This window comes from Elaeis guineensis, chromosome 4, assembly GCF_000442705.2.
Source record: "Elaeis guineensis isolate ETL-2024a chromosome 4, EG11, whole genome shotgun sequence".
NCBI lineage: Eukaryota > Viridiplantae > Streptophyta > Magnoliopsida > Arecales > Arecaceae > Elaeis > Elaeis guineensis.
In genome coordinates, this window is record NC_025996.2 from 43713789 (window position 1) to 43740667 (window position 26879).

Sequence of the window (26879 nt, forward strand, 5' to 3'; positions counted from 1 at the left end):
AATAGTCAAAGAAATCACACATGGATAATTGTCCGGAAAAAGGTACCGGATAGATTTTCAAAATCTTCGGATCTGATAATACATATAGCATTTGAATGCATGGACTGCACAAAAAGCTGAGCATTAGGCACTCCAATGCCAGGTCTACACGGTAAGCATTTGATGGCTTCAAGCCATGTAACACTGCAGTTTATCAGAATAAAACCAGGACTCCCAACAACAGTCAAAGTACTTGGTTGGAGGCAAATGACTGGGAGTTACAACAATTAAAAGTTTTATCCGCAACTTGTTAGTACTAAAAAAGAGGGTCAACACGAAGCAACATAAAAACCTACGAGTCAGAACACAACGATTTGAAGTACCACAAAACAGGTATCAGCATATAGGATCCACAATATGATCTGATTGTACTCAGTATCACTGAACACCTCACAAGATGCCATCACTATTATGATGGGCAAGGTGACAAAATAAACCCTGGATAATGGTCCACAGAAAGACAATGTCAACTTTACAGTGTAAGAAATATCAACTAATAATAATAGAACTAAGAAACTGAATAGAGCAAAATCATTTAAAATATTAAATTGATTGCATTAAGAAACATCTAGACCACAAATATGTCTATAACAGTTTACAAATGAGTGCCACAGTTACGGAAAAGAAGTATTAGAAGGCAAAACAGAGGAAGGAAGAAAAGGCATGGGAAAAAACTAGTTAATTTGAATTCATAATGCTAAATAAGCACCAAATCTTAGCACAACAAGTGTTTCTCGACTAGCGCCTGCTACATGTAACCTTACCCTGAAAGGGTAAGAAAAGACAAAGGGTTGCCTCATAGGAGGAGTATTCGCTACACGGTCAAACCGTATTCGCTACCACTTCATACAAACCACGCTGGCTTTTCAATTAGGATGAATAAAATAAATGGGTTGAGTATGGCTACAAGTCCGCCATGAACCAATTTCAAGTTAAACTCTCCCAGGAGGGGGCATAATTGCAAGTTGGGCATTCAGGAATGATTTGCCACAAAATTTGACAAATTACGAAAGATTCAAATGGTTAAAAATTATAAAATATTTGTATATTTGTCCATACAAAAACAGTAATTTGGGAGAAGATGCACCAGTAAGACCATATAGCATCATTAACTTGCAATTCATATTAGTGTTCTGAATTAGCCATCAACAAGTAATGAATAAAATAAAAGCAAATAAAAGAAAAGAACCCAACAAGCTGAAAAGTTTAGTACTTACTTGATAAGCCAGTATTTACAGTGGGTCTTCTACTTATTAACCAACGATGAGGATCCACATTTATCAGTACCACAAATCACCTGCAGTATATAGCTTGATCTATTTGTGGAGGAATCTGTTTTATTTCAGTCCCAAGTTCTTGTTCAATCCTATACCTGTCATTAAACAAATATCCAGATCTTAGAACAACAGATTAAGGGGGAAGGAAAACAGATTATGTGAGCTTATTTATAATTGGGAAAGAGTGCATACAGGTTGAAGCGGTCCTCAAAGGTGATCAAATTCACTGCTAAACCAAGATGACCATATCTTCCTGAACGACCAACCTAAAAGTATAAAGCAAACGTGCTTTAGGAAAGAATGCAATAACTTCAAAGCAGTATGTGGGGAAAAAAATCTGCTGCCAGGAATTGTGGCATGCAACGCAAAAGTTACAAAGAAACATGCAGCTGAACAGAAAAGTGCTGACCATTTCAGGTGATGAATTAAGACACCTTAACACCCTAAACATAAACCAGCAGCAAACTTAACATAGGATGATCCATATGATGTGATTTAGCATGGGCTTTCTAACAATTCCTTCTCCTTACCTCTGAAAATCATGCATAGCAGTCTATTCAATTAAACCATTTCAATCCCTTTCTATAGTATGTCAAAAAAAAAAAAGGCAACTTAATGGACAGCACACATTGCTTATCACATGGTTGACTGAGGTAACAGGTTACTTATGAATTGCAGCATACATACCAACATGGCTAAGTATTTATAAAAACCATACCCTGTGCAGATATGTTTCCGAGTTCTTGGGAAAATCAAAATTGATAACAACATTAACAGCTTGAATGTCAATTCCCCTTGTGAACAGATCTGGGAAACAAAAGATGAACATAGTCACAAAAAGCACTGAATGATCAATAAAACTGTAACCGAAAGATATTAATTCAGAAACAGGTTTCAATAGACACAATGCATGGGCTACTTATATTTAGTGCTCCATATATGCAATCTACCTGATTCGTGAAGCTAAATTGATATTTATAGACCTTGGTTGAACCATAAATTTTAACAGATGATATTTATAGGCAAGAGTTGCAGATATGAAATCAAATAAAAGCAAGAAGAAAAGCACCAAATATCAGGTAGATAGATCACCTGAAGCAAATATGGAGGACAAAAAGTTGTACATATAATTATGAACTATGCTTTACATAATTAAAAACAGAGGTCGAGTTCTTAAATATTCCACAACCAAAAAAAAAAACAAAGTCCAAAAGCATCATGATATTTGTAGATGTTAGAGGAAAATAACATGTATTCACAAAGCAGTCTTAATAATTCTCCACAAATAGAATGTCAGAGGGTAAATCTGAGACTCCGCTGAGGAAAGATACCTGAATCAGCTTCCAAGAATTTAGAAAGTGGACCAAGGTAACATGGATGCAAGCAAGGTTTTCCGTCTCAGTACCGAACCCTATATCAGTGCCAACCTATTACTATGTCAGTATGTGACCAGTTCGGAGTACCAAGTATCGGTACACGTACACCCCTTATACCGTATTTCGGTACTGAACTGGTATGGTATAGTACACTCTATACCACCCAGTTTGGTATGGTACAGCAAACCTTCGATGCAAGTCTTGACAAAAAATTTGAAGGAAAAAAAAATTACAATAACATCAGAGTTAACCTTAATAGGAAACATCTGTGATTAATGATTCATATATCATGTCTGTATGTGAATATACTGTTAAGTAAAAATCCTTCATAATGACCGTTGATCATGCAGTTTGACGATATGCAATTCAAGTAATAGCAAGGTACTAACAAATATAGACCCTCAAATCTAGAGAGTTTGTCCTAGGTATTAAAAGCCTAACCATTATTACATATGACAGCAATTTTTCAAAAGTTTTTATGCAAATAGAGGTTTAGGGTGCGTATGAGAGTAATAATCAAAGATCAATACAAGCAGTTCACCTCCATAGCTACATGCCTGAGAATATGCATATGCATAGGGATCATAAAGACATTGATCATATGTTCAGACAACTAGTAGCTTCATATCAAATGCGATGGCCAGCAACAGCCTTAAAAGAAACATCACAGCAACCCAACAAAAGGGATAACCTTTATATTAAATGAGGTAGATGGAAGTACAAAGACATAACTCTTGGCTATAGATGCAATCTATATAATAAAAGTAAAGCGATACACGGGTATTAGAGGTGGCATTCTATATTGACATGTAAGATTATAGGATAATCTCCCGCAACGCCACATGTCAAATTTTTTTTTAAAAAATTTATATTTTTTAAATAAAAAATAAAAGCACAAATAATATGATAAAAAAATAAAGAATAAATTAAATCTATCTATATAATAATAGTAAAGCGATACACGGATATTAGGGATAGCATTCCATGTTGACACGTAAGATTATATTATAATCTCCCGCAGTGCCACATGTCAAGTTTTTTTATATTTTTTAAATAAGAATAAAAGCACAAATAGTATGATAAAAAAAATTAAAAAAATATTTTGAATTATTATCTAGCTATCTATATAATAATAATAAAGCGATACACGGACATTTATCAAATACAGCAACTTTTATTGATTCGGGAGGTCATCTTTGAAAAGAACTCTCAGAGACCCTTTTGATCATATCATGGGATTAATTGATTAGAGCAATCTTTAATATAAATCTATATAATAATAGAAAAACGATATACGGATATTAGGGATCGCATTCCATATTGACACGTAAGATTATGATATAATCTCCCACAATGCTACATGTCAAATTTTTTTTATATTTTTTAAATAAGAATAAAAGTACAAATAATATGATAAAAAAAAATTAAATTATTACCTATCTATCTATATAATAATAGTAAAGCGATACACGAGCATTTATCAAATGCAGCAACTTTTATTGATTTGGGAGGCCATCTTTGGAAAAAAGAACTCTCAAAAATCCTTTTGATCTCATCATGAGATTAATTGATTAAAGCAATCTTTAATGTAAAATGTTATCATTGTTATCAATTAAATCCCCCGCAATGCGGGGGTTGAGTGCTAGTGTATTCTAATATGATAGTAATAAATGATTTTAAACCAAGAAAAAGAAACTAGTCCTGGCAAAAAAATTGAAGATTGAAAGACCAACTGTACCTGTACAAACAAGATTCCTGCATGCACCATTGCGGAAGTCATGGAAGACCCGATTCCGATGGTCTTGCAACATTTTAGCATGAATATAGAAGCAAGAATAACCAAGCTCAGTGATTTTCTTTGCCAATAACTCCACCCGGTTAACCGAGTTGCAAAATATAATAGATTGGTTAATTTGAAGCTGTCAGAACACAACCAACAAATTCATCATTTTTGCAGTTGTAGAAATTATGCATAATGCAAAATTTTGTAATGGTCAAGTCCAAACCTTTGAGAAAAGCGTATTAAGGCAGTGGACCTTCTGCCTTTCTTCTACGAAAGCATAGTATTGTGTTATCCCCTTCAGGGTGAGTTCATCCATAAGATTAATTATGTAAGGTTTTGCTAAGTATCTGTCTTTGAATTCCTTGACCGTCACAGGGAACGTTGCCGAAAACAGTAAAATTTGCCGAGTTGTAGGAAGGAAATGAATCAGCTGGTCTATTGAAGGTTGAAACTCAGGAGAAAGAAGCTTATCTGCCTGTCAAAGTAGGAAAAGAACCATCTATCACACAAGAAGCATAAAGGCAGAACAGATTATTACAACCAAATATTCCATTTCTATTTCCGCAGCAAATTATACTTTGCAAAATGTATTATTCATTCACTATGGCTCTCTGTACTTCGAGAATCAAGCAACAGGAATGAGATTGATCGAAGAAATGTCAAGTAACTTTTTTGTTTTATGTAATGAAATGTATCAAAATTATTAGCTCAACAACAGGGATCATTCTGGTGTCCAATGGACTAAAACTGGATGACATTCAGAAGAAAGTTTGAAAGAGTTGGATTTAATAATTAATGGTAGCATTTCCAATAAGAAAAAAGTATATGCATGACATTAACAAAGCAAAATATATGGTATTGACAAATAGCAGTAAAAAAAAAAGAATTTTAAAAACAAAAGTTATGGAGAGGAAAATCTAACTTCAGATGTAAAAAACTCTTCATTAACCAAAAACTTAGAACACTGGGTTGACCATTCAAAAATTTAGTAGAATCAATTTAATATATATGATACCTCATCCATAATGAGCATTGAACAATCCTTCAGGACACAAACACCTTTCTTTGCAAGATCAAGTATTCGACCAGGTGTTCCAACAAGCAAATGAACAGGCTGATACAAGCGCATTATGTCATCCTTCAAGCTGGTTCCTCCAGTAGTAACCATAATTTGAATCTTTAAATGCTTTCCAAGCTCCTTACAGACTTGGGAAGTTTGGAGAGCTAATTCTCTTGTAGGAACCAATATAACAACTGAACATCAAAAGAGTCCAAATAAGTTTAAAGCTAAAGAAGTAATGTGCAAATTCTAATAGTTAGAGCTCCACGATTTTGAAATACATAGAACTAAGGATCACCAACTCAAAACCAGACCCCATGCCGGCTAGCTGACTAGCTGGCAGTACAAATCAGTATGCCCCCACATCGGATCCAACCAAGACAAAAATGAGGGATAAACAGACGAAAAGAGAGAGAAAGAGAGGGGGAAGGAAGAGAGGATGAGAAAGAAAGGAAGGCCGGTGGAGACACCGACAGTGACCATTAGAGGGCCGCAAAGAAAGCCAGAGAGCCATCGAGGCCTCCTGGGCTCCGCGGTCCTTCGAGAAAAAATGAGAGCAGAAAGAGATAGAGAGAGAAAAAGAGAGAAGAGGGAGAGGAAGATAGCAGGAAGGCCGTCGGAGGGCCACCTGATGGCCATCGTGGCTGCTAAAGGGCCCAAAAATACCCAACGATCGCAGCGGGTTCGAAACAGGGGACATGCCCCTGTTTCATTACAATTTTTTTAAAAAAGACGATAAATAGTAAAACCAGCAATGAGTTTGCCAACTTCACTCTCCCTCTTCTTCTCTCTCTTTCCCTCTATCTCTATCTCTATCTCTATCTCTCTCTTCTCGCATCTCACGGAGGACCGCGGATCCCAAAGGCCTCGATGGCCTCATCGGGCCACCTCCAATCTTTCTCTCTCCTTCCCTCCCCTCTTCTCTCTCTTCCTCTCTTTCCTTCTCCCTCGCTTCGTTTTTGCCAGTGTTCCAAATCGAACACTCGAACCACATTGGTTAGCCGCCGATACGGTTCAACATGCCCTGAACTACCCGACTCAGGCTGGTTCGGCGAACCCTGCATAGCACATAACTACATATCATCCAAAAAACAATAAAAAAGGTATGCCATCTAATAATCGTGTTGTTTCCCTCAAAAGAAAACATCTAGCAAGTAAAAATACAATGCACCATTCTCGTTGTGGTTAGACATGATGGTAGACTGTCCTAAATATGATCTTTGCTTCTAAAAACATATTACACAAGGAAATAAGATGCCTTCAACTACTAACTGCAAGCAATCTAACAAATTACCTTACTCGTGACAAATAATTAACCATATCTACTAATGTAATTAAAATGATAAAAGTATAAAAAAGAAACCTTGAATGACATTGTTATCTTGATCAATTTTTTCCAGTGCAGGAATGCAAAATGCAGCTGTCTTTCCAGTTCCATTTTTAGCTCTTGCAAGAATGTCACTTCCAGTCAGTGCAATTGGTATACTTTCTTCTTGGATAGGTGAAGGCCTTTCAAATCCCTTCTCATATATCCCCATAAGTAGCTCCCGCTTCAGAAAATAGTCTTCGAATTCATTTCCTTTAGTTGCAGTAACATCCTGCAAAAAACATGTGGAAGATTAATTCTCAAGTAACACAAAATATTCAAATAATTGTTTTGACATTGAAGGACAAGGACAGCATATCATGTAATTACACCCAAAAACAATCAACAGTTCTTGAAAAGTCATATTGAACAAGTAAATATATGGAACTCTTGAAAGATTCCATGTCACTAGAATGAAGACCAAGCAGCTCCATCTCTGTTGAGTAACAATAATAGCTCTCAACATTTAAAAGTAGTACAGATACAAGGACCAGAGCCATAGAATAGAAGAGGTTAGTTGAGAAATATACCAAGGAGAATAAGATCGCTCCTACTGTACCATAATCATGGTTGATAAATTTTAAAAATTCATTTACATTAATGAGTAATTGCATATTTCCTAATTAAATTGCACCTTGTTTCAGTACATAACTACAACTATCAGCATCATTTTACAATCTTTCGTTATGTTAAATAATCATATACAGCACCAAACGTTCTTCATCCAGATATAAAAGAAGATCATCATAGGATCCAGAGACTTTATAGCCAAAATTTATAGTGATTTCCTATATCCTACAGAACATCATGCATCCAATCTCCCAAGGTTAGGTCTATGCACCAACAAATTAAACAAACCAATTAATCATAAGAGCATATAAAACCTGTGCCGTTCAAAAAGGAAGGAAAAAAAAAAAAAAAACATTCCAGTGCTACCTTTTTTATTGAGCAATGATCTGCCACTTGCCCCAATTCAGCGGACATCTATATTTGAAGACCAAGAAATACTACTCACCAAGCACATAGCAACTAAAAGAAATAAAAATAGATATCTTCCATGATACGATAGGTGAATGACAAGAGCAACTTCTGCTGATAGGTCAGGGAACAAGTCCCCGCATAGGTGTGCCTGGGCTTTTGAAAAATATGTACCTTGCATGTACTCAAGGGTAAAGAATCCAGTAATAATATTCCCCAAGCACAAAAATACCATTAAAAATGAATTTCTTCAATGATATCTGGATGCCAAGTTAAGCTGATAGACTAGGGAAAAATCTACAGACTGTCATAGTTATGATTATGTTTTCTCAATCACATCTAACAGAAAGTGACAATGTGATATACAACCTACTCTGTACGTGGATGGCCACCATGCTTACCCCCACCCCCACCCAAAAAAAAAACAAAGAAAGAAAAGAGAAAAGCAATTGCTATCAAAATCGGAAAATCAGTAACCCCCACTCCCCAAACTTCCAATTTTTTGAATGGACCCTGTTGTAGAAACCACACAACCCATTTCCCCTTTTATACATAGCCTCCACAACTAAAAAGACATGATTTGAGATCAAGGTTCGCCATGCTTTTCGGTACCCTATCGTACCAGGCATCCTATACCATATCAATACCGAACCAGTACGCAGTCTCGTCTATATTGACACTCAGTATACCTCACCGTCTCATACCGTACCACACAACAACACTGTAATAAAATGGTACCAATACAGTGACGGCAAACCATGCTTGAGATAATAGCTTGACAATTATAACAATTAATTTAATGATTTCATTTCATCACCATGCAAACAACATTTTGGATGACCTATAAGTAACAGCAATTTTACATTGATTAACAATTATCATTAGTGTTCGGAAATTGTTTACCTGGCCTGATCTATTTAAGAGGCCAGGTTGCAATCAATGGTCTAACCATGGACCAGATGCCCAGCATCCTTCTTTCCCAGATCTTAGATGGGTTTGTGGTGTTTAAGTCCATGTGTGCCATCACCCTCTAAGCTACCAAACGTAGGGGGAGATTATCTCAAAACAATTGATTTATTGATTTCATCTCATCACCGCAATGCTAAAAACATTTATAATGACCTATAAATAACAGCAACTTTATATTCGTTGACAGTTATTATCAACATTCGGAAACAGTTTACCCAGACTAACCTGTTTAAGTGGCTGGCTTGCAGATTAATGGTCTAACTGCTGGTGGACCTGAAGCCCAAAAACCTTCATTCCCAAATCTCAGATGGGTTTGTGGTGTTCAAGTCTAGTGAGCCATCGCACTTCAAGCTACCAAACCCAGGGGGGAGATTATCTCAAAACATTCTCTCTTTTCCTTTCTCTAGAGATGTTCCTTTTTTTTTTCAATAAAAAGATAGGTCTGCCTCAGCTCTGATAGTTTCAAACTAAAAGAAGAACAAGATGAAGAGGAAGAGATCCTCCATGCATATGCTGCTCTCCCACACCGCCACCCCCAGTTTCTTTGGGGTTGTTGTACACTAACCTGAGCACACAATTAACATCTGACCTGAGTGATTTGGGCAGTTGAACCACCTGCATAGGATAGTTTTATCAGAATACAGACTTTGCATCAATCCAAACTGCATAGCCTGGCAGGTGACAGGTTGACTGGGATGACCTAAGCAGGTCGACTGGATCTTTAAACACTGGTTATTATGATGAACACTCACCATGTGGCATTTTCCAATTTTTTGAATACAACTAGAATATTTTTTTAAAATAAATGCTTCCCGTATTAAATATACATAATGGTTTCACAAGCCATTATATGCCATTACATTACATAATCATACTTTATAAGGTAGGTCTATTGGCATATATTGTGCTGCAATAGCCACTGTAATGGTGTAACAGTTTTCAGCATGCTATCATTTACCAATAACAGCATTACTTGATCCCTGGTACGACAAAAATCAACATCAAAGTGTCATGAAACTATTTTTAAAAACTAATCATAACACTTCATGCAGTACAAATAATAAGTCATAGCAACTGCATTCTCAAAAGAGGGCCCATAAGTTAATAAACAGGACATACTCCCTACCTAAATGTCAATAATATCACAAAGCTTTGTATAGTAAAATATCACAGATTCTAACAACTAATACGTTATATTGTAAGAAAGCCAAAGCCCTTGACATTCATGGACATTATGGTAGCTGTATGAGCCCTGGATCATGACTTCCAAAGGATTGGAAAAAAAAAAGGAAAAGCAATGTTATGAATTTAAGATAAGAAAAGCACAAAAGGAATAATGAAGGAACTACAAAGACATCTGCGAGACTAATACCCATTGTCACAATACCATATTTGAACATCAACCCAGTTGCAAGATTACAAGCAAAGGAATGTTGTCACTCCCTTTTATAGTTGACTGCATAAAATCCCCACAATAATTTGTCCATCCAAGAGGACATTGATCTGGGAGCACATAGTGTCTCCAACTTTTCAGGCAAACAGAAGTGAAGTTACCTCACAATTATAATTAAATAATGCATCAGTGAATAGAAAGGAAATTTTTTTTTCAACCCTCATTTGAGAATCCACCCCATTTAAGAGTACCTGTCATCCAGATAAGGTTGTCATCAACAACTAGCATCCTATTTCACGTCACAGGCTTGGAAAAAAGGGAAAATCCCCTAAAATATCAATCCCTTGATTAAAGAACTCTTGATGTTACTTCATAATATATAATTAAATTAATGCATCAGCTAATAAAAAGGATTTTTTCCAACCATCATTTGAGAATCCACCCCCATTTGTAATACCTGTCATCCAGATAAGGTTGTCAACAACTAGCATCCTTTTTCACACCACAGGTTTGGAATAAAAATTTCCCCTTAAACATCAGTCCTTTAATTAATGCAAGAACTCTAGAAATAACTAAGAGATGAGTCTCTAAATTCCTTATCCAACAGATATCGAATTCCTCTTCCTCATTATGCCTTCTCATTTCAGCTACAACAATCGATCTTCAACTCAAGTCACATCAATGACCAGCTAGTAATGCTACCTCAGCTCATTGGCTTGAATTTCCAAACAGAATCATCTTCTTTCAGAGAACTTATCCATGCTTCAAATAAAATTTTATATTCCTTGTGAGTGTTGATATTTTTTTTTGGTAAGTCAGAAAATTCTTACACAATAGGTATGAATACAACCCAAAAAGTCAAAAAGAAGGATGTCCCGAAACGACATCGGCAAAAGAGTTACATCGGTCCATCTACCTTCTCCAGAATGATCTGCTACAAAACTTGTGACCCAATCAGCAATGGAATTGATATTCACATACTGTATCCTTTCTTATCCAAAATCTGTTGTCACATATTTTAGGAACCATATACCAGAGTTTAATCCACATGTATAATACCAATAAGGATCATATGAACAAACATACTAGCCATGTAATTGCATAATTACTCAGGAAAATTGCTGCAGAAGGTTTCTGTCTCCTCAAGACCAAGTTCCTTCATAGGTGCACAAGAAACTAGAATGATAATCATCCTGGCGCTTATTACTAGATTACTGTGATGAAACACCCCCTGTTGTGAGATTCCACCTTGCAAAAGCCTTGACATGATCAAAAAATCACCACCAGATTACTGCTCTGGATTGAAACATTTGATCAATAATGATTCTTCAATATCATGTACTTTTTTCACCTTTGTGGATTAGTTGTTGCTCTTCATAAAGACTACAGCCCTTACATCTTAATTCCACAGACCACAAGTTAAGACAGTCAAATTTCAACATGTTCTTTATTCTAATATTATCTATCACCCAACTGGCTTATTTGATGTCTCAATAGTTTTAGTTGAGGCTCAAGAGTAAAGACATAACTGCATAAGAATAAGAATGCATCATTGTGACCTTATCACAAACCAAGCAGCAACTGTAAAAGTTTCTTCTGCAGTCCGTTCCTCAAAAAATAAGGTTTCTTCAACAATCTACTGTTGAAAATTACTCTTACCACCCATATCTTATCCTATACTTAACACCAATTTATATATTAGTTGAAAACATTAAATTTCAAATAGATCTAAGATGATTCAAAAGCCTTCCCCCACATTCTCTCCTCACAACTGTCAGCAACGCTGCTTGCATAACACCAACTGTTATAGTCAATTAGTCATAACAAACAATCCACCTATCAAAAGATTTTTTCCATCTCATCCCATGTATCAATCTTACCCTATGCACATCTAAAATTTGCTTGCTGATTCCAGCTCCACCACATGCATGAAGCACTCTTAAACTTCGCACCAACAAATAAGTAGCATAAACTTCAACCATCGATGTCGGTTGTCAAGAGAAGAAATTGGCTGTGCCAACATGAGATCAAGAATAGTAACAAAATTTCACCATCCATAATCCTTTGCCAACGCTAACTCCTTTTTCTTGGTATAAAGTAGAACTAAAAAGAATTTTTCAGACTCTAGATCTATCGCGATCATATTTACAATAGCTAAATGGCAGTTTGTTCAGTTATTCCAACAACAAACTCAAATTTTCAAAACCAGCAGTCTCATTACAGACCAAAGGCACAAAGTTTTGCAATTAATAAAATTAGCATTCTGCATCCATCTAGATTCTGAAACACAATCTAACTATTCAAATTTGTAATGCTGATTATGCTAAATTTGCAATTTCTCAAATCAAAAGGCTTAGCTAAACAACTTAAAACTTGATTTCCTTTTTCCTGAACCAAAAACAAGAAAAGAATTTATAAATGCATTCCTCATGGATATCCATTTTATACAAGAAACTCGATTGAGTTCACCATTCATTTAATCTCCATCATTATTGAATCCATCTTTGGATTCCTTTACCCACTTTCATGACCACATCTGAGATCTCTCCATGAATCACACGAGATGTATTCTAATAAACAGATTTGACATTTCATTAACTACCCTTCAGGAATTGCAGTCAGATAGATACTTTATACAAGGTGATGCCAACCTAACTCTAATCGAATCTACTAAGGCTATAATATGATGTGTTTTGTGATCACTACTGAATGAATTTATTATAAGATCCAAAAAATAATCTCAGATCTGAAGGTTGAGTTTGGAAAAGGCATGATACAATAGTGGCCCTTTGTATATACGACACCGTCTAAAATTCTCTCTCAAAATCATACCTCTAATTCAAAACTTTCAACTTTATACAAAGTTTTAATTACCTTTTATGGCATCAACATTGATATGGACCAACCATTCAATCGACCTGAAGGAAATGATTAGAGACAAAGTTGGGTGTGTTATAAACCATTGCTGAAAAATGCAAGGGATAGCTCATGTTCTCTCTCCTCAAAGGTGTTGCCTAAAATACAAATTAGATGAGGCCCACATGCTGCATGTGAATATACTCTCCTTGAAACAATTTTGCCCCAACAGATGATTGAAAAAGATGGATCCCTCACTTAATACCAGACTACCTACATTCCAGCCATTTAGTAGTTCCAGACTTTAAAACTTTACAAAACTGCACCCTACATGCAAATAAAAACTAGACAAACACAATATGATAAAAAAGATAAAATGTATGAGAATAAACAACTTGGCCATCCTAAAACCATATGAGTGCCTAAAGATTATTTTAGGAATAAAAGGGCTTCATACCTGGTTGGCAGGCAACCCTACAGTCTGAATTGTTATTGTAGTGGAGACATCACAGATAGCGAAAAGATTTTAAAAATGATTGCGGTGACATTAAAAATAGAGTGTAACAGGAATGATCGAAAAAGATGGATGTATGAAGCCAACCCTAATTAGGTGGGATAAGGCCAGATCACTTCGAGTATGGATGGTAAGATGTTCTCCATTTTAATTATTTATAAACTCTGCGACCTTGCAAAAAATTTCTAACATTTGCCGGATAAAAAAAATGCTTTCTCTTGCCAAACAAATCGCAAATGCCAACAATCAAACCTAGATTCTGGATTGACATAGTCCTCAAAAGTAGTGGAAAGGGGCCAGATTATCTTTATCACAAAGATAATAATAACAAAGTTATACAGGTTAAAATGCCACATAAATTCGTCATTGAGATCTTCATAAATTAGAAGGACGAGCCCATAAGCAAAATTATTGGATATTTGATTTTGTCCAACTTGTCCCTGATTCAACTATGTCTATGATGCATTGGCCTCAACATAGATGAGGGTGTTTACCTTTGAATAGGGGTGGCAATTGGGTCAGGTCAGACCAGATATGGGTAGGGTCAGATACAAGATGGGTCAAAAATCTGTTCAACCTGATCTACAGTGGGTTGAATCAAGTTAAACAGGTTGAAAAAGTTAAGCATTGCCACACCAACCTTTGAACCCCTACCTGCCACTGAATAATTAATTTAATTTAAGAATGAGAGGATAGCATAAATTTATTAGGAATCTAGAGCATGTCATGGAGATGAGATTGAACATTCAAATGACCACTTATAGCAGCAATGCCTACCTCATTCCAATAGGTACCATACAGATGAAACAAGAAATGAAGGATGCACAGGATTTCCAAGGAAACATATAAAAATCCACAAAGGATGCAAGGAAGACATGTTAAAAAGCCTGAAGTCCTGAGCTAAGGCACCTGGAAACCCAAGATCAAAAGCACCCCTCAAGATAAAGAAAGAGCCGGACCAAAAGGCAGTATAATTTAAAAAGGAATAGTCAGAACCAAGAGCCTTAGCCAACTGAGGAGATTAGGCCACCAAGGTCTTTTTTAACAAGTACATTATAAGTAGAAGAGTGCCTCTTTGATCATCCATCTTCACGACTCACAGCATTTCAAAAAAAAAAAAAAGAGAGAGGAAAAAAAAAACAATGCAATATGCCACTGGCCCAAAGCCCATCCATCTTATGCTTTATCCTCTGATAGGAATAGGTATCACATTGTATTCCGTCCATCTCTTTCAAAGGTTTTCGTCCTTCTGTGAGATCAAAGACATCCATCAAATACTACTTATTTTAGCAGTAATCACATGCATTAAACAGAATCCAATGTAATACCCTCTTCATAAAGAGAAGCATGATTTGCTACCTCCACAGCTTTATCCTTTCTAAAGATCACAGCCATATATGAAGATGTCCTTCCTTTATGCCCCATACATGCTGAATGCTGATTGAGAAACTATGATGAATCCCAAGGATTATACTGACATTTTTATCCTATATATGCCTTTGCATATCTTCAAAGATCTAAAGTACTAAACTGCATAATGCATCAATAAGATTGAATTCATTCATGTTAAGCAAGTCCAAAGAAAGCAACTTCCACCCATGCTAGTCATGACATATTAGGGAAAACGGAAATGCCTTCCGGAAGAAAGTAGAATGAGAACAGATAATAAAATCAAAATGGTTAACAATAAGTCAGCAACTAAAATTAATAAGTATATTTAATCAGGATTTACATGATGAAGTTTCCATAACAAACTTAAACACTAGTTACCAGGAAAAACTTTTGAATAAATAATTAAACACCACATCCAAAGTCAATTGTTTACTTATTCTTCTAGATAAATCTAAACCCAAAGCTACATATATGAACCTAAATGCCTGCATCAAAAATGCAACTTCATAAGTATTATCTAAGAAAATAACTAATCACTTATCAAAACCATTTAACAACAAAAATTGTACAAAAGATAGCAATATTCCCCCAGTAAAGGCATGAAACTATGCAAATTAAATTACCTCTGTCTTATAACGTGTATCAGGAGGTGGGATATTCAATTGTGCCTTCCAATCCTGAGAACTGAAACCATGAGGTGGAATAAAAGTCAGTAGTGCAGATAAAATATTGAAGCACTTCCTACTAAAGGAAAATCCATAATAGATTTGGAATAAATTTATAAAAAAAAAAAAATCATCGCATTCCATATCAATTTAGTTATATAGCATATTTTGGATCACCCAAATTGCAGATGCTATGCATTGATTGCAGTGTCATAAATATGTGCTTGCGATCCTGCATGCATGTGCAAGTGTGCTTGTGTGTAAAATAACACATGCACACACACAAACACAAAAGTAAAGAAAATAGTTCAAATTATTACTTAAACTTGAAAACTGAAAAAGGCCAGCCATTGCATACTAGATGCCAGAACAGGCCTGGAAAGAGGTAACCTATAAGTTCATCAACATTATCTAGTATTACTAGAAAATGCACTATCTTCAAAAGTTTTAGAAAATGATTAGCATGTGCCAGGCAGTCACCAACAAACCAATCAAGTAAATCAAAAAATAAGAAGCATACAAGGTATGATGATGCGGTAATTTTTTTCAACCATCATGAACTTGCAAGTATAAGTGATACACATGGTATGCACATCCTTACTAGTACCAATTTAGGGTAAGTATTCTCATTTTAAGTGACCAAAAAAGATAATGGAAATTCAGATGTGAAACTATCAATTCATAATGTCATGTCCAAGAAATTTAGTTTAAGGCTTCACCGCAGTAACAAAATCAAAGCTATTAGGGACAAACATGACCAGAAATATGTCAAGCACAATGTTACACTCAGGAGTCATCAGCCAGCACATCATTACATACCAGTGTGAGAATGTCATTCTTCGAGGCAAAAATTATATGGAGGTATCTAAAATGGAAGAGAATCATATACCATCAAAAACTCTCTGATCATGTGTACTTCACAACATAGGACATTGAATTACAGGGGAAAATTTAACATCCTGATATAAGTATAATAGAGAATCTAAGCTCATCTGAAAAAGCTGGAAAGCTTAATCTTAAAGTAGATCAGCTGGATCAAAACAACCAATCAGCATAGTCAGATAGAGTGCATGGAAGTTTAAACACAAGATTTGGTTTTGAATGGAAAAAGATTAGTGTTGAATAGCTGATAGTTGATACATAATGCACAAGTCAACCATGAATCTGAGGTCATCTGACCATACGACTGATATTTGAGTTGACTCTAGAAGCAATATTTTCAAATTTTTCACGAAAACATGAGCATATGAGGACATTAGTTGAGAAGCCCAAAGAGGACCATCACAATTCCACAATCTCGATGTCAGCACAAAATGTTTTTTTCCCAATAAAGAACCTCTTGGCCCTTATTTACTGGGAGCAGTTTCGTGGCAGATTTCAAACATCAGGAACAGTAAAATACAACAAGGACAATGCAACGTAAATGGTCAAGGGCCAGTATTGAACATTATTTAGGACTTAGTTTTAAGTTGATAAATTTATCCAAAAGTTGAGAGAAGCTCACCATTATTTTTCAAATAAATGGCTTCCAAGGATATGCTAGATATTTCTATAACTTAATTGAAAAGGCTGCATAAAGTCTTTGCATTCAGTAGCAATGAAAATGCTTTCATTTTAACTGCTCTAACTATTACCAAGTACAACCTATCAACCATGCACCTGTATCATTTGTTTAGCATGGACTACTGTGAAACTATTGAGATCTCAGAAGTTTCAAATCGACTACATGACATTGTCTAGTTGATTTTCAAGTCAATCAGAAGTCCTGGACATTGAATTAATACAGGGCATAGTTCATCATGTTTTGATCAATGTTTTAAAAGTCGATGCAGTATGCAGGTGGTCAAGAGAACGCAGAGTGCATATGCCTTACATGGACCAAATATGCACACGCATAGACAGTTAGTATTTTAAAACATTTTAAAAATAAAAATATATTACATACAATAATAATAGCAATGTCTTTTTATAAATAGAAGCAATATTAATAACAATAGTATTAGTGCTTACTACTTATTACTTGATTCTTAGTAGTAATAATTTTAGCATAATTAACATATTGGCATTGTTAATATACATTTATCCCAGGCTGCTTAAGACCCACAACCAGCCCAACCATTTACTTATTCGCTCAGAGCTGTGTATTAAACAGGGCCACATATGAAGTTGCCCGATGATAAGAAGGCTGCACATGCAGCCGCCTAATGCTAATCCTTAAATGCCCACAAAGCACTAAGCATTTTTGAATAATATGCAGCCCAACCACATATCATAGCCACATATAGGGTATGCAGTTCGGTCAAGGGAGTGCATACATACACGAAACTGCATATGTGGCATTTTAAAACAATGATTTTGAATATCTCTACTTTGCAAATGTTTTAATCGTAAATTATGACTTCTCTAGCTTCAATTCATTCCGACAACGATTCATGCAAAACAGAGAGAAATATTCTCAACATGTCAACCCACAGCTTAACTAAAACATGATTCAATAGCAAAACTATGAGATATGTTTCATGACAATGTTGTCCATATATGCTTGTAGAATGCCAGAATAGCATAGCTTTTTAATGGTGTTACTGCACTACCATATTTCATTAATATTTGTCCATATATTAATGCATTTAATTTGCTTTCTATACTTGGACTTGGGGTGCAATGTTACTACATATTTCTCTACTATGTTCATTATGTCATCACACTTCTATAACCACTAAGCAACTTTATATATTTGTTGAAAAATCTCAAGAAAAAAGAAACCTTTCTTAAGGACACGGAATACAATATGCTTTAAGTGTTCCAGGTCTTTCTCAACATTGTTGCATCTTGTTATTTTCTGTTGTAAGAAGCAATGAAAATATGGATCTTGCTTAAACAAACCTTTCTTATCAACTTCAATTTGAAAGTACCAAATCACTCAAAGGTGAGCACAAGCAACAATGATTAAGAAGAAAAGCCGTGGCAGCAGAAAGTAATGGAGAGAAGGTCATCCGCCTATTTTAGGAGCATTTCTAAGCTGGTTGTGGCAATGCATAATAATTTAGGTGGCTAGCTACCCCTGAGATGCTCCGGCTCCTCAGAGCATCTATTCTCATCTTCAGATATGGGTCCAAATCACTCACATAACATGCACTTTGTTATTTTGGGGAAGTTATCTAGAAAGAGAAACCTCTTTTCCTAAATAAGAAAGGAAAAGGTACACTTGGTCAGAGTTATAGAAGATATCAAAAATGGAAATTCTGGAGCACAATTACAAAAGGCTAAAATGTCATTGTTTTTTCTGATTTACATGTTCAACTTTCAGGTCTTATGAACCAGGTGTAGAATTTGACATGGAGATCCACACCAAGTTGTAGATCCCACATCTTAAATTAGCAACCCACAGGTCTGAACTTGTTGTCAGATCTGTACCTCTTCCACCTCCTAGTGTGGTTACTATCAGAAATTTTCCACTTGCCAATCTTATCCCAAGATCAGACAGCATTTAAGCAATTATATGCTCATTGACCATCATCTAAATTAATGTATATCATATTAGTCAGAAAATATCTTAGTCAAATACCATGCCTTTACATACTATACAGTACTAGGCATTTCTCAATGCATATGACGATGCACATGAAATTCTGCAATTCTGAAAAGCAATTCCAAGTAGTCATGAAAAATAAAAAAAAAAAAAGTGGAAAATTAAAACCCAAGTTAATCGAACCCTGCGGTTTACCCCAGAGTAGTTGCAATCTTCATTACCAGAACCAGGTATGCAAGAGCAAGTGCAAGCATGAGAAAATGGATATTGTCAAAACACTGGAAGGCAAAACTTGGTAAGCATGTGTGGATCCAAATTTCCACGATGTATTTACATTATCCTAGGTTGAAGTTTCGCACCACTAAGCTAGCATCCAAGCTTATGGATGGATAGGTGTATAATACTTGCATATGGATCTAGAAGATGGAATTCTTCAAAATTAAAGGGAATCAAGACTCAAGTTGACACTCATATAAAGATGGCAGTTTTAGCCGATCCACTAGTTACGAGACCCGACCTAAGGCCCTATTTGGGATTGCTATTAGCAGTAGAGCTTTTGGAAGTAGAGCTTTTGAGAAGCAAAGCTTTTGAAAGTAGAGTTTTTACAAAAAATTATTTGCTGTTTGATAACCACATTTATAAAATGCTTTAGAATTTTAACATATGTTTGGTAACTACAATAAAAAAGTGCTTTCGGTATGATAAAATGAGAATAAAAGACATTACATAGTATTATATAGTAGAAAATAATATAATATAATATATTAAAATATTATTATACTATATAATGTTTTTATCATATAATATAACATAATATTATAATATAATATAATATTATTATAATATAATTTATAATGAATATAATATATTAGTTATAATCAAATGTAATAATAGATTATAATATAATATATTATATTATTATAATGTAATTATATTATTATTAAAATATTATTATGTTATATCATATTATTATAATATTATAATATTATAATAGATTATATTATATGTCTATAATATAAATATTAATATATTTTAAAATATTATTTTATTGTATAATATTATTATCATATAATATAATATATACTATAATATAATATTATTATAATTATGATGTAATATATAATGGATTATAATATAATCTAATAATAAATTATAATATAACATATTATATTATATTATTAATAAATATTATTATATCAAATTATATTTTAATGATATAATAATACTATAATAGCTTATATTATATATTTATAATATATTATAATATTAATTTATTACTATATTATATTTATAGTATAATAATATGATATGATATAATTATGAGATTTGTTAGTGGATATTTTTGTTATTAAAAAAATTTCATTTAAATCAAAACAGCTTTCCGATATTAACCAGAAAGCACTTTTGGGAGAAGCTTCAAAATAGAACTTTTCCCAAATAGGCTTTTTCAGCTTTCTGACAAAGCCAAAACAGCTTTCCGATTTTTTATCAAACATCACTGTAGCACCCCAAAGTACTTTTTGAGGGCCAGAAAGTGCTTTTTGGCACTGTAAAAACTTAGCCAAACAGGGCCTAAATGGGACAGATTTTACCCGACCCAAAATTAAAAACCAAGGCACGTACGGGTTCTAGATAAGCCTGAAGCAGATTGAGGTTAGGTATGGATAATGGTGTGCCCCATCTCGAACCCAACTTGATATAACTTTAATCTAAATCCCCCCTTTCAAAGTAACAATTATTTTATAATATTTGCACCATTATTTCCTTACCTAACCCGATCCCTCTCATCTACCCAACCCGTACCACTATTTGACCCAACCCCACCTAACCTGAGGCAAATACGGGCCAGGTATGGGTATGGATTTTTAATTACAGGGCAGGTATGGGTATTGGCCGACCCAACCCATACCCAACTTGTTACCATCCCTACACTCATAACCAATACAGGTGACCTTGATTAGGCTCAACCCAAACCCACCCACCCAATCCACTCATTTGGTAGTCTACATTAACATTTTATTAGTTTGGGTTGGATTTGGGCTTGAAAACACCAACCCAGCATTAAGTAGGGTTCAGTTGGGGTTGACCTACAAGCCAACTCGAACTTGAGCCTAACCCAACCTGAATGCAACTCAATCCAACCCAACCCAATATATGCACAAATAAGTTATTCATATTTATATTTTATGAAGATCAATTTATATAATTATACCTTTAGTCATGTTAAATTACATTTTAGTGGACCATTGAAATTGATGAATGATTGATGCCTCAATTCAATATAATATTGATGCAACAAAAACATCCCAAACCTTTCCCCCATCTTCAGTTTCCTATTTAAACCAATCCCCAATTGACGTGGCACAACCATACACAAGCCAACTAACATGACCCAACATGAATTTAGCTTAGGATGGGAAATCCCAACCAAGACCAGGTTGGGTTGGATTAGGTTTGGAGATTTCGAAGGTGGTTTAAGGTTTGCCTTCAAAACGACCCACCAACCTAAGTTGCAGTGTTAATACCTCAACACAAAGTGAAACCAAGCACCATCACTACAGTAGATTTAGTGCATCTAAGAAGGTAAAAACACAAAAATAGATATCAAGATTCCAAAAAACAATGCCTATAGATCCAAAATTACCAGCAAATTATCAAATAAGACTTGATGTTTATATATGTTGACTGGGGGAAAAGCATCAACTTAGTTTGGGATGAGTTGCCTAAAATTCAATCGAGATTGCATAGAAGTTTAATAACAGCCCAAATACAAATGCACGATGTGATGCTTCATAGCCTTATCTCCACCTCAAAGGGGATTAAAATGTGCATGCATGCTAATAACATTTGGGACTACCTGCTTTCTATATGACAATTTGAAAAAAGTTGAAGAGGAAACAAATCAGCTCACAAAAAGTTTGAGATATGATGCACAACTGTGAAGCTGAAAACTCCCATTCAAATAAAGGCTAATAATCAACAATACAGCCCAGAGAGTTTTCCATTGAAATAAAATGTTCAAATCATCGTATCTTGTTAGCTGCATAAGCATCACATTGCCTAATTAATTTGTTATATCATTAAGTTAAATCTCGGTGGATATATAAGGAGCCTAGTAGTCAGGCAGATGACCCTGATTATCTAAATTCTCCTTTATTTCCTGCCACATATCAAAAATATACTGCTTGCCATTAAAGATCTGCCAAGAAATCCGAAAGAGTTGTTGTACAAAGGTAATAAAAAAGGAAAATAAACAACAAAAAATTGTTGAAAAATAACAAAAACAAAAATTTTTCCCTTTCCCAACTATTTGTGGCATCTATAGATAATTGTCAATTTGAAGTCAGATTGACAATAGCGCTACTAAAGTTGGTGAGTTCCAATGAGAGTGAGTGGAAAGAGGATGGAAAGGAGAGTGTGATCGGCATCCGGGGACCAATAAGATATATCAATATCATACATCTTATGATTCCAAGATCATAGGGAGGTATATAAATTGTACGATGAAGGAAATCATTGGGCCCACCTTCTATCAATTGTGGCATTTGATATAACATATTTGGCAAACTAAAAACAATCAAAAATAATCACTTATAGCAATTTAAACAACTATTGGAAGTTATTAGGAAGAAAAAATTATTAGTTGCTACAATTATATATGCAAGTGAAAACACAGCAAACTTAAAAGAAATATATTCTAACAACCATATTAGAGGGGTAACTTATTTGAACTTTTACACATTTATTCCAAAAATACCCCTATCCCTAAAGCATAGTTTCAAGAACACCTATTTTCTTAAAGCAACATACATCTACTTTAATCTTAGCTGAAGAAAACTCTTCCCATAAAAATTCACACATCCAAGATTTCCACCCTTCCCTAACTCTATCCCACATCAATAAGGTAAATGAACCATCCAAATCCCAAGCTAATCTCCTCCTCAAAATCCAAATTCCCATCCAGTGGTATTCCTAACATGAGTTAGCTCTTTGATGAATAAGCAATCATAATGTTAGTCAAGACATTTCTTGATGGATCCATTCAAATATTGATCATCGGATTCTTTCTTTTATGCTTCCAATGAACATGACAACCCACCTTAAAATGAGATACATGGATTTTGATCATCAGTTAAGAAACTTTCCTGGAAAAGCTTGAATACATCTAAACCCCCCCCTCCAAAAAAAAAAGATATGACTCTGTCGCCGTGATTTGTGGCATCAATCCAATCCTGACTTCTCTCTGAAATTTCTTAAAGAAAAATATCAAGATTCGCAGACTCGATACTGAAATCCATGCCGGTTGCCGACTGGTACGGTATCGTACCATACTGTATCGGATATTTAAAAAATCAAAAAAAAAATCCCACCCAACAGCACAAAGAAAAAAGAAAAAGAAAACCAGACTAAACCGACCTCGAACCGGACCCAACTGCCCAGTATCAGACGGTTCGGGCCGATACCATACCGAACCAACCGGTTCGGTCCGATTCAGACCATTTTTCGAAAATCCGGCCTAAACCGGACTAATTCCCCGCTAGTACGGTACAGTACAAGGTGTATCGACTAGTTTGGGTCGGTACGAAATATTATGATAAATATATTTCATTTTTCATTTGATTTGGCTTTTCTATGTTATTATTGTTGGATTTATAAAGGGCATCAAAGCACATGAGCTCCCACCATTGTTGTAACTATGTTATTTCCACCCTTCTGAGTGCTCATGTTGAAAACGAATTTCATCAAACTAGACCTCAAAAAATTGTGGTTCAGATATTTTCTCTTACATACTCATACACTATATTGAGGGAAAAATGGTGAGACAGATGATTAATAGAAAATAACATCTCAAAAGGGCATAAAAGGAATTTTTCTTTATCTAGGTCTCGCAAAACTCCTTTGATTTACTCTGATATCTTTCATAACAAGCAATGTCAGCTGATACAAAGATTTGATAATAAGCCTAGTAAATTTTGCAAAGGCTCACATTACCACAAAAGTGAAAAGAGATAGAAGCAATAAATAATTGAGACATGATATCTATAGTAATTTTATTTGGAGTGAGATGGCTAGGAAACAAGATATTAGGACATAGAAGCATTTGTAGAATACCTATCGTGGCCTGTCAAGTGGGAAGAACATTAAGAGGTAGACGACCCCTTGAATGTTTTTCAATATTTTCTTTCATTACTAGAGTGATGAGACCCACATCACTTAAATTTGGAAAACAATCCCAATTGAATTTCAATTCTAGAATGAATGGGAAATGGAGCTCTTGTCAAGCCAATGACCATAAAAAAATACAGGAATTGAAAGGATCGAATTTCATATCAACTAGTGAATCTTCCTGCTCTGCATATCATTGTGGGATTTCAGCTTGATGATGCACGTAGATTAGGATTCAAACCTTAAGATATCAGTTACCAAATCCAAATAATTTGTCATCATGGTCCACAATCTCGATACCGGGTACTATATAGGTACGTTACCAGTTTGGTACAATATGATCAGTACGGTATGCTACACATCCCATATCGAGATCCCTTTTTCTCACTTTTTATCATGGTACCACTTAAGACTGGGCAGTACAAGTCAATACAGTACTGCACACACCGGTTTGAGGTCGTATCGGCTGATATAGTACATTCAGGTCGATGTGGGTTAGTATGGACCAGTTCGGGGCTGATACAGTACATTTAGGTCGATGTGGGCTAGTATGGACCAGTTCGGGGCTTCTACATACCCAAATGATGTTTTCGTGCCGGATGTGACCCAATACAGGATGGTACCCTGAACCAGTTAGTACAACAAACATTGTTTATCATACTTGGTCTATTTCCTATCAAAATCCAAGTACATAATACATTTATTGGCACGGCAGCTTCATACCCACAAATAGATTGCATTCAAATTGTTCTACATTTTCCATTCCTTACACATATAATTAAAAGCATATCAGTCAATTCATTTCTTAGCTAATTGCCATGTCATTCAAATCCTCCAACCATTACACAAAAGCAACAATATTACCTTGTTTTCCATAGCAATTCTAGATCAAAAACCAAGAAGAAATGAAGAGCAATTCCTGACATAAGAAACACCATTCCACAAACTTCAGCGCATAGAGAGCTAAAAGAAATGAAAACAAATACTATAGAAGTCATCTGAATTCTAAAAACATGTAAAGAAAGCAAAGAATGCCACTAGAGGAAAGTTAGCCTAACAACTCAATTTTGTATAAGTTACTTAGAATGGTTTTTACATACTTCCACAAAAAATGGCCAGTGATCATGAAGAAATCTTTGTCCATATTAGGCACTCATATTAAGTTAAATGTCGTTGATCAGGGAAAGTCCCTTTCCTTTTTTATCTCATTATTTTCCTAAGCAAGCAACCAATCTGATTATTTATTTCCACTTTCAATTCCCTTCAAAGATCAACAAGTCCGCTTATCACGGAACTCATGAGAGATTTAAAATAGTCAGGTGACAAGGATTAACATGCCAAAGATAGAATATATGCTTCAGGTTCCAAGTTCCATGACCGACTTCATAAACATTATGACCACTGCCAGCTTTTAATACTGCTTTAAAACCAACTGTGTCAACCCTTTAGAGCTGGGAAGGTTCCAAAAAGAATTAGACAGGAATATCTGAGCAGCTGTCAACTTGATGAAAATTCTCAAACACTGCACCAAAAGCCCTGGCTTCTGCCACTGGCCAGAGGAAAATTTTAAGAAAAAAAAGTGGGACAAAACCTTTTAATTGCAGGATGAAGGTGATTTACGTTGCATACTTGATAAAGAAAAGCATTGGACTTCTTTTGTATGTGTTCTGACGTTTGATGAATACTACTGCTGGCTACGAGAAACCTAACTAGAACAAACACTATTTCCTATAACTGGATACCGCTGCATCAAGAAAAAAATAACGAAGAAGAAGAAGAACGTGTATCATTTGGTTCTTCACATCTACATAGCAAAAGACAATTTTTCCTAGAAATCCTTTGCTTTACCTGGAATCGATGCTATCTGACTGAACTGATTTCATTGCTTCCCTGGTTCCAGAATCGGTTCCCATCTGATTCCTTCTCGACCACTGCAGCTGCTGGTGCTGCTGTAACTGCTGGTTCTGCTGGCCCTGCATTGGATGCCGCTGCACATAATGCTGCACATACTGCTGGTGTTGTTGAGGGTTTCGCCCATTAAAGTTAGGGTTTCCACCCGAGCTCCCCCCGCGGCCGTTGCCAATTCCCGGGGGATATCTACCACCTCTAGGGTTCATCTCCACGAATCCGATCGGTTCTCAAAAACCGATTCTCCCACGCGATAAATGAACCAAAATCTACTCAAAATTCGAAAAGATAAGAGCTCTAAATATAATCAAAGAAAGGAAGAAGTCAAGAAACTGCGATCAAAGTCTAGGGTTTTTTGGTTTTGAGAGGAAAAAGAAGCGAATCGAAGCGAAATCAAAGAGAGATTCGGACGCTTCTGCGTTGATTGTAGAATCTTTGGAGCGTTAATAGGAACAAAAGACGCGAAAGAGAGCAGGGTATGACATGGATCCAGGGATCGAGAAACGGCATTTCTCTGGGATTGGAGAGGGGCGGAGCTTTATAGAAACGAAAAAGGGGCGGAGTTCTCGTAGGAGGAGGTGGGATTTCCTTCCTTGCGAGAGAGCGCA

The 26879-nt window shown here is 35.4% G+C and overlaps 1 protein-coding gene across 1 annotated transcript; it reads right to left on the reverse strand.

The window, feature by feature from the left end:
* Positions 1–21: 21 nt before the first annotated feature.
* LOC105032367 (DEAD-box ATP-dependent RNA helicase 6) lies at positions 22–26879 on the reverse strand. The gene is made up of 10 exons (XM_010906809.4): positions 26212–26879; positions 15627–15687; positions 6899–7133; positions 5491–5729; positions 4699–4950; positions 4431–4611; positions 2035–2123; positions 1509–1582; positions 1257–1411; positions 22–477 (listed from the first exon to the last, which is right to left on the reverse strand). The coding sequence occupies exons 1-9, from the start codon at positions 26478–26480 to the stop codon at positions 1333–1335; spliced, it is 1479 nt and encodes a 492-aa protein (XP_010905111.1). The 5' UTR covers positions 26481–26879; the 3' UTR covers positions 22–477; positions 1257–1332.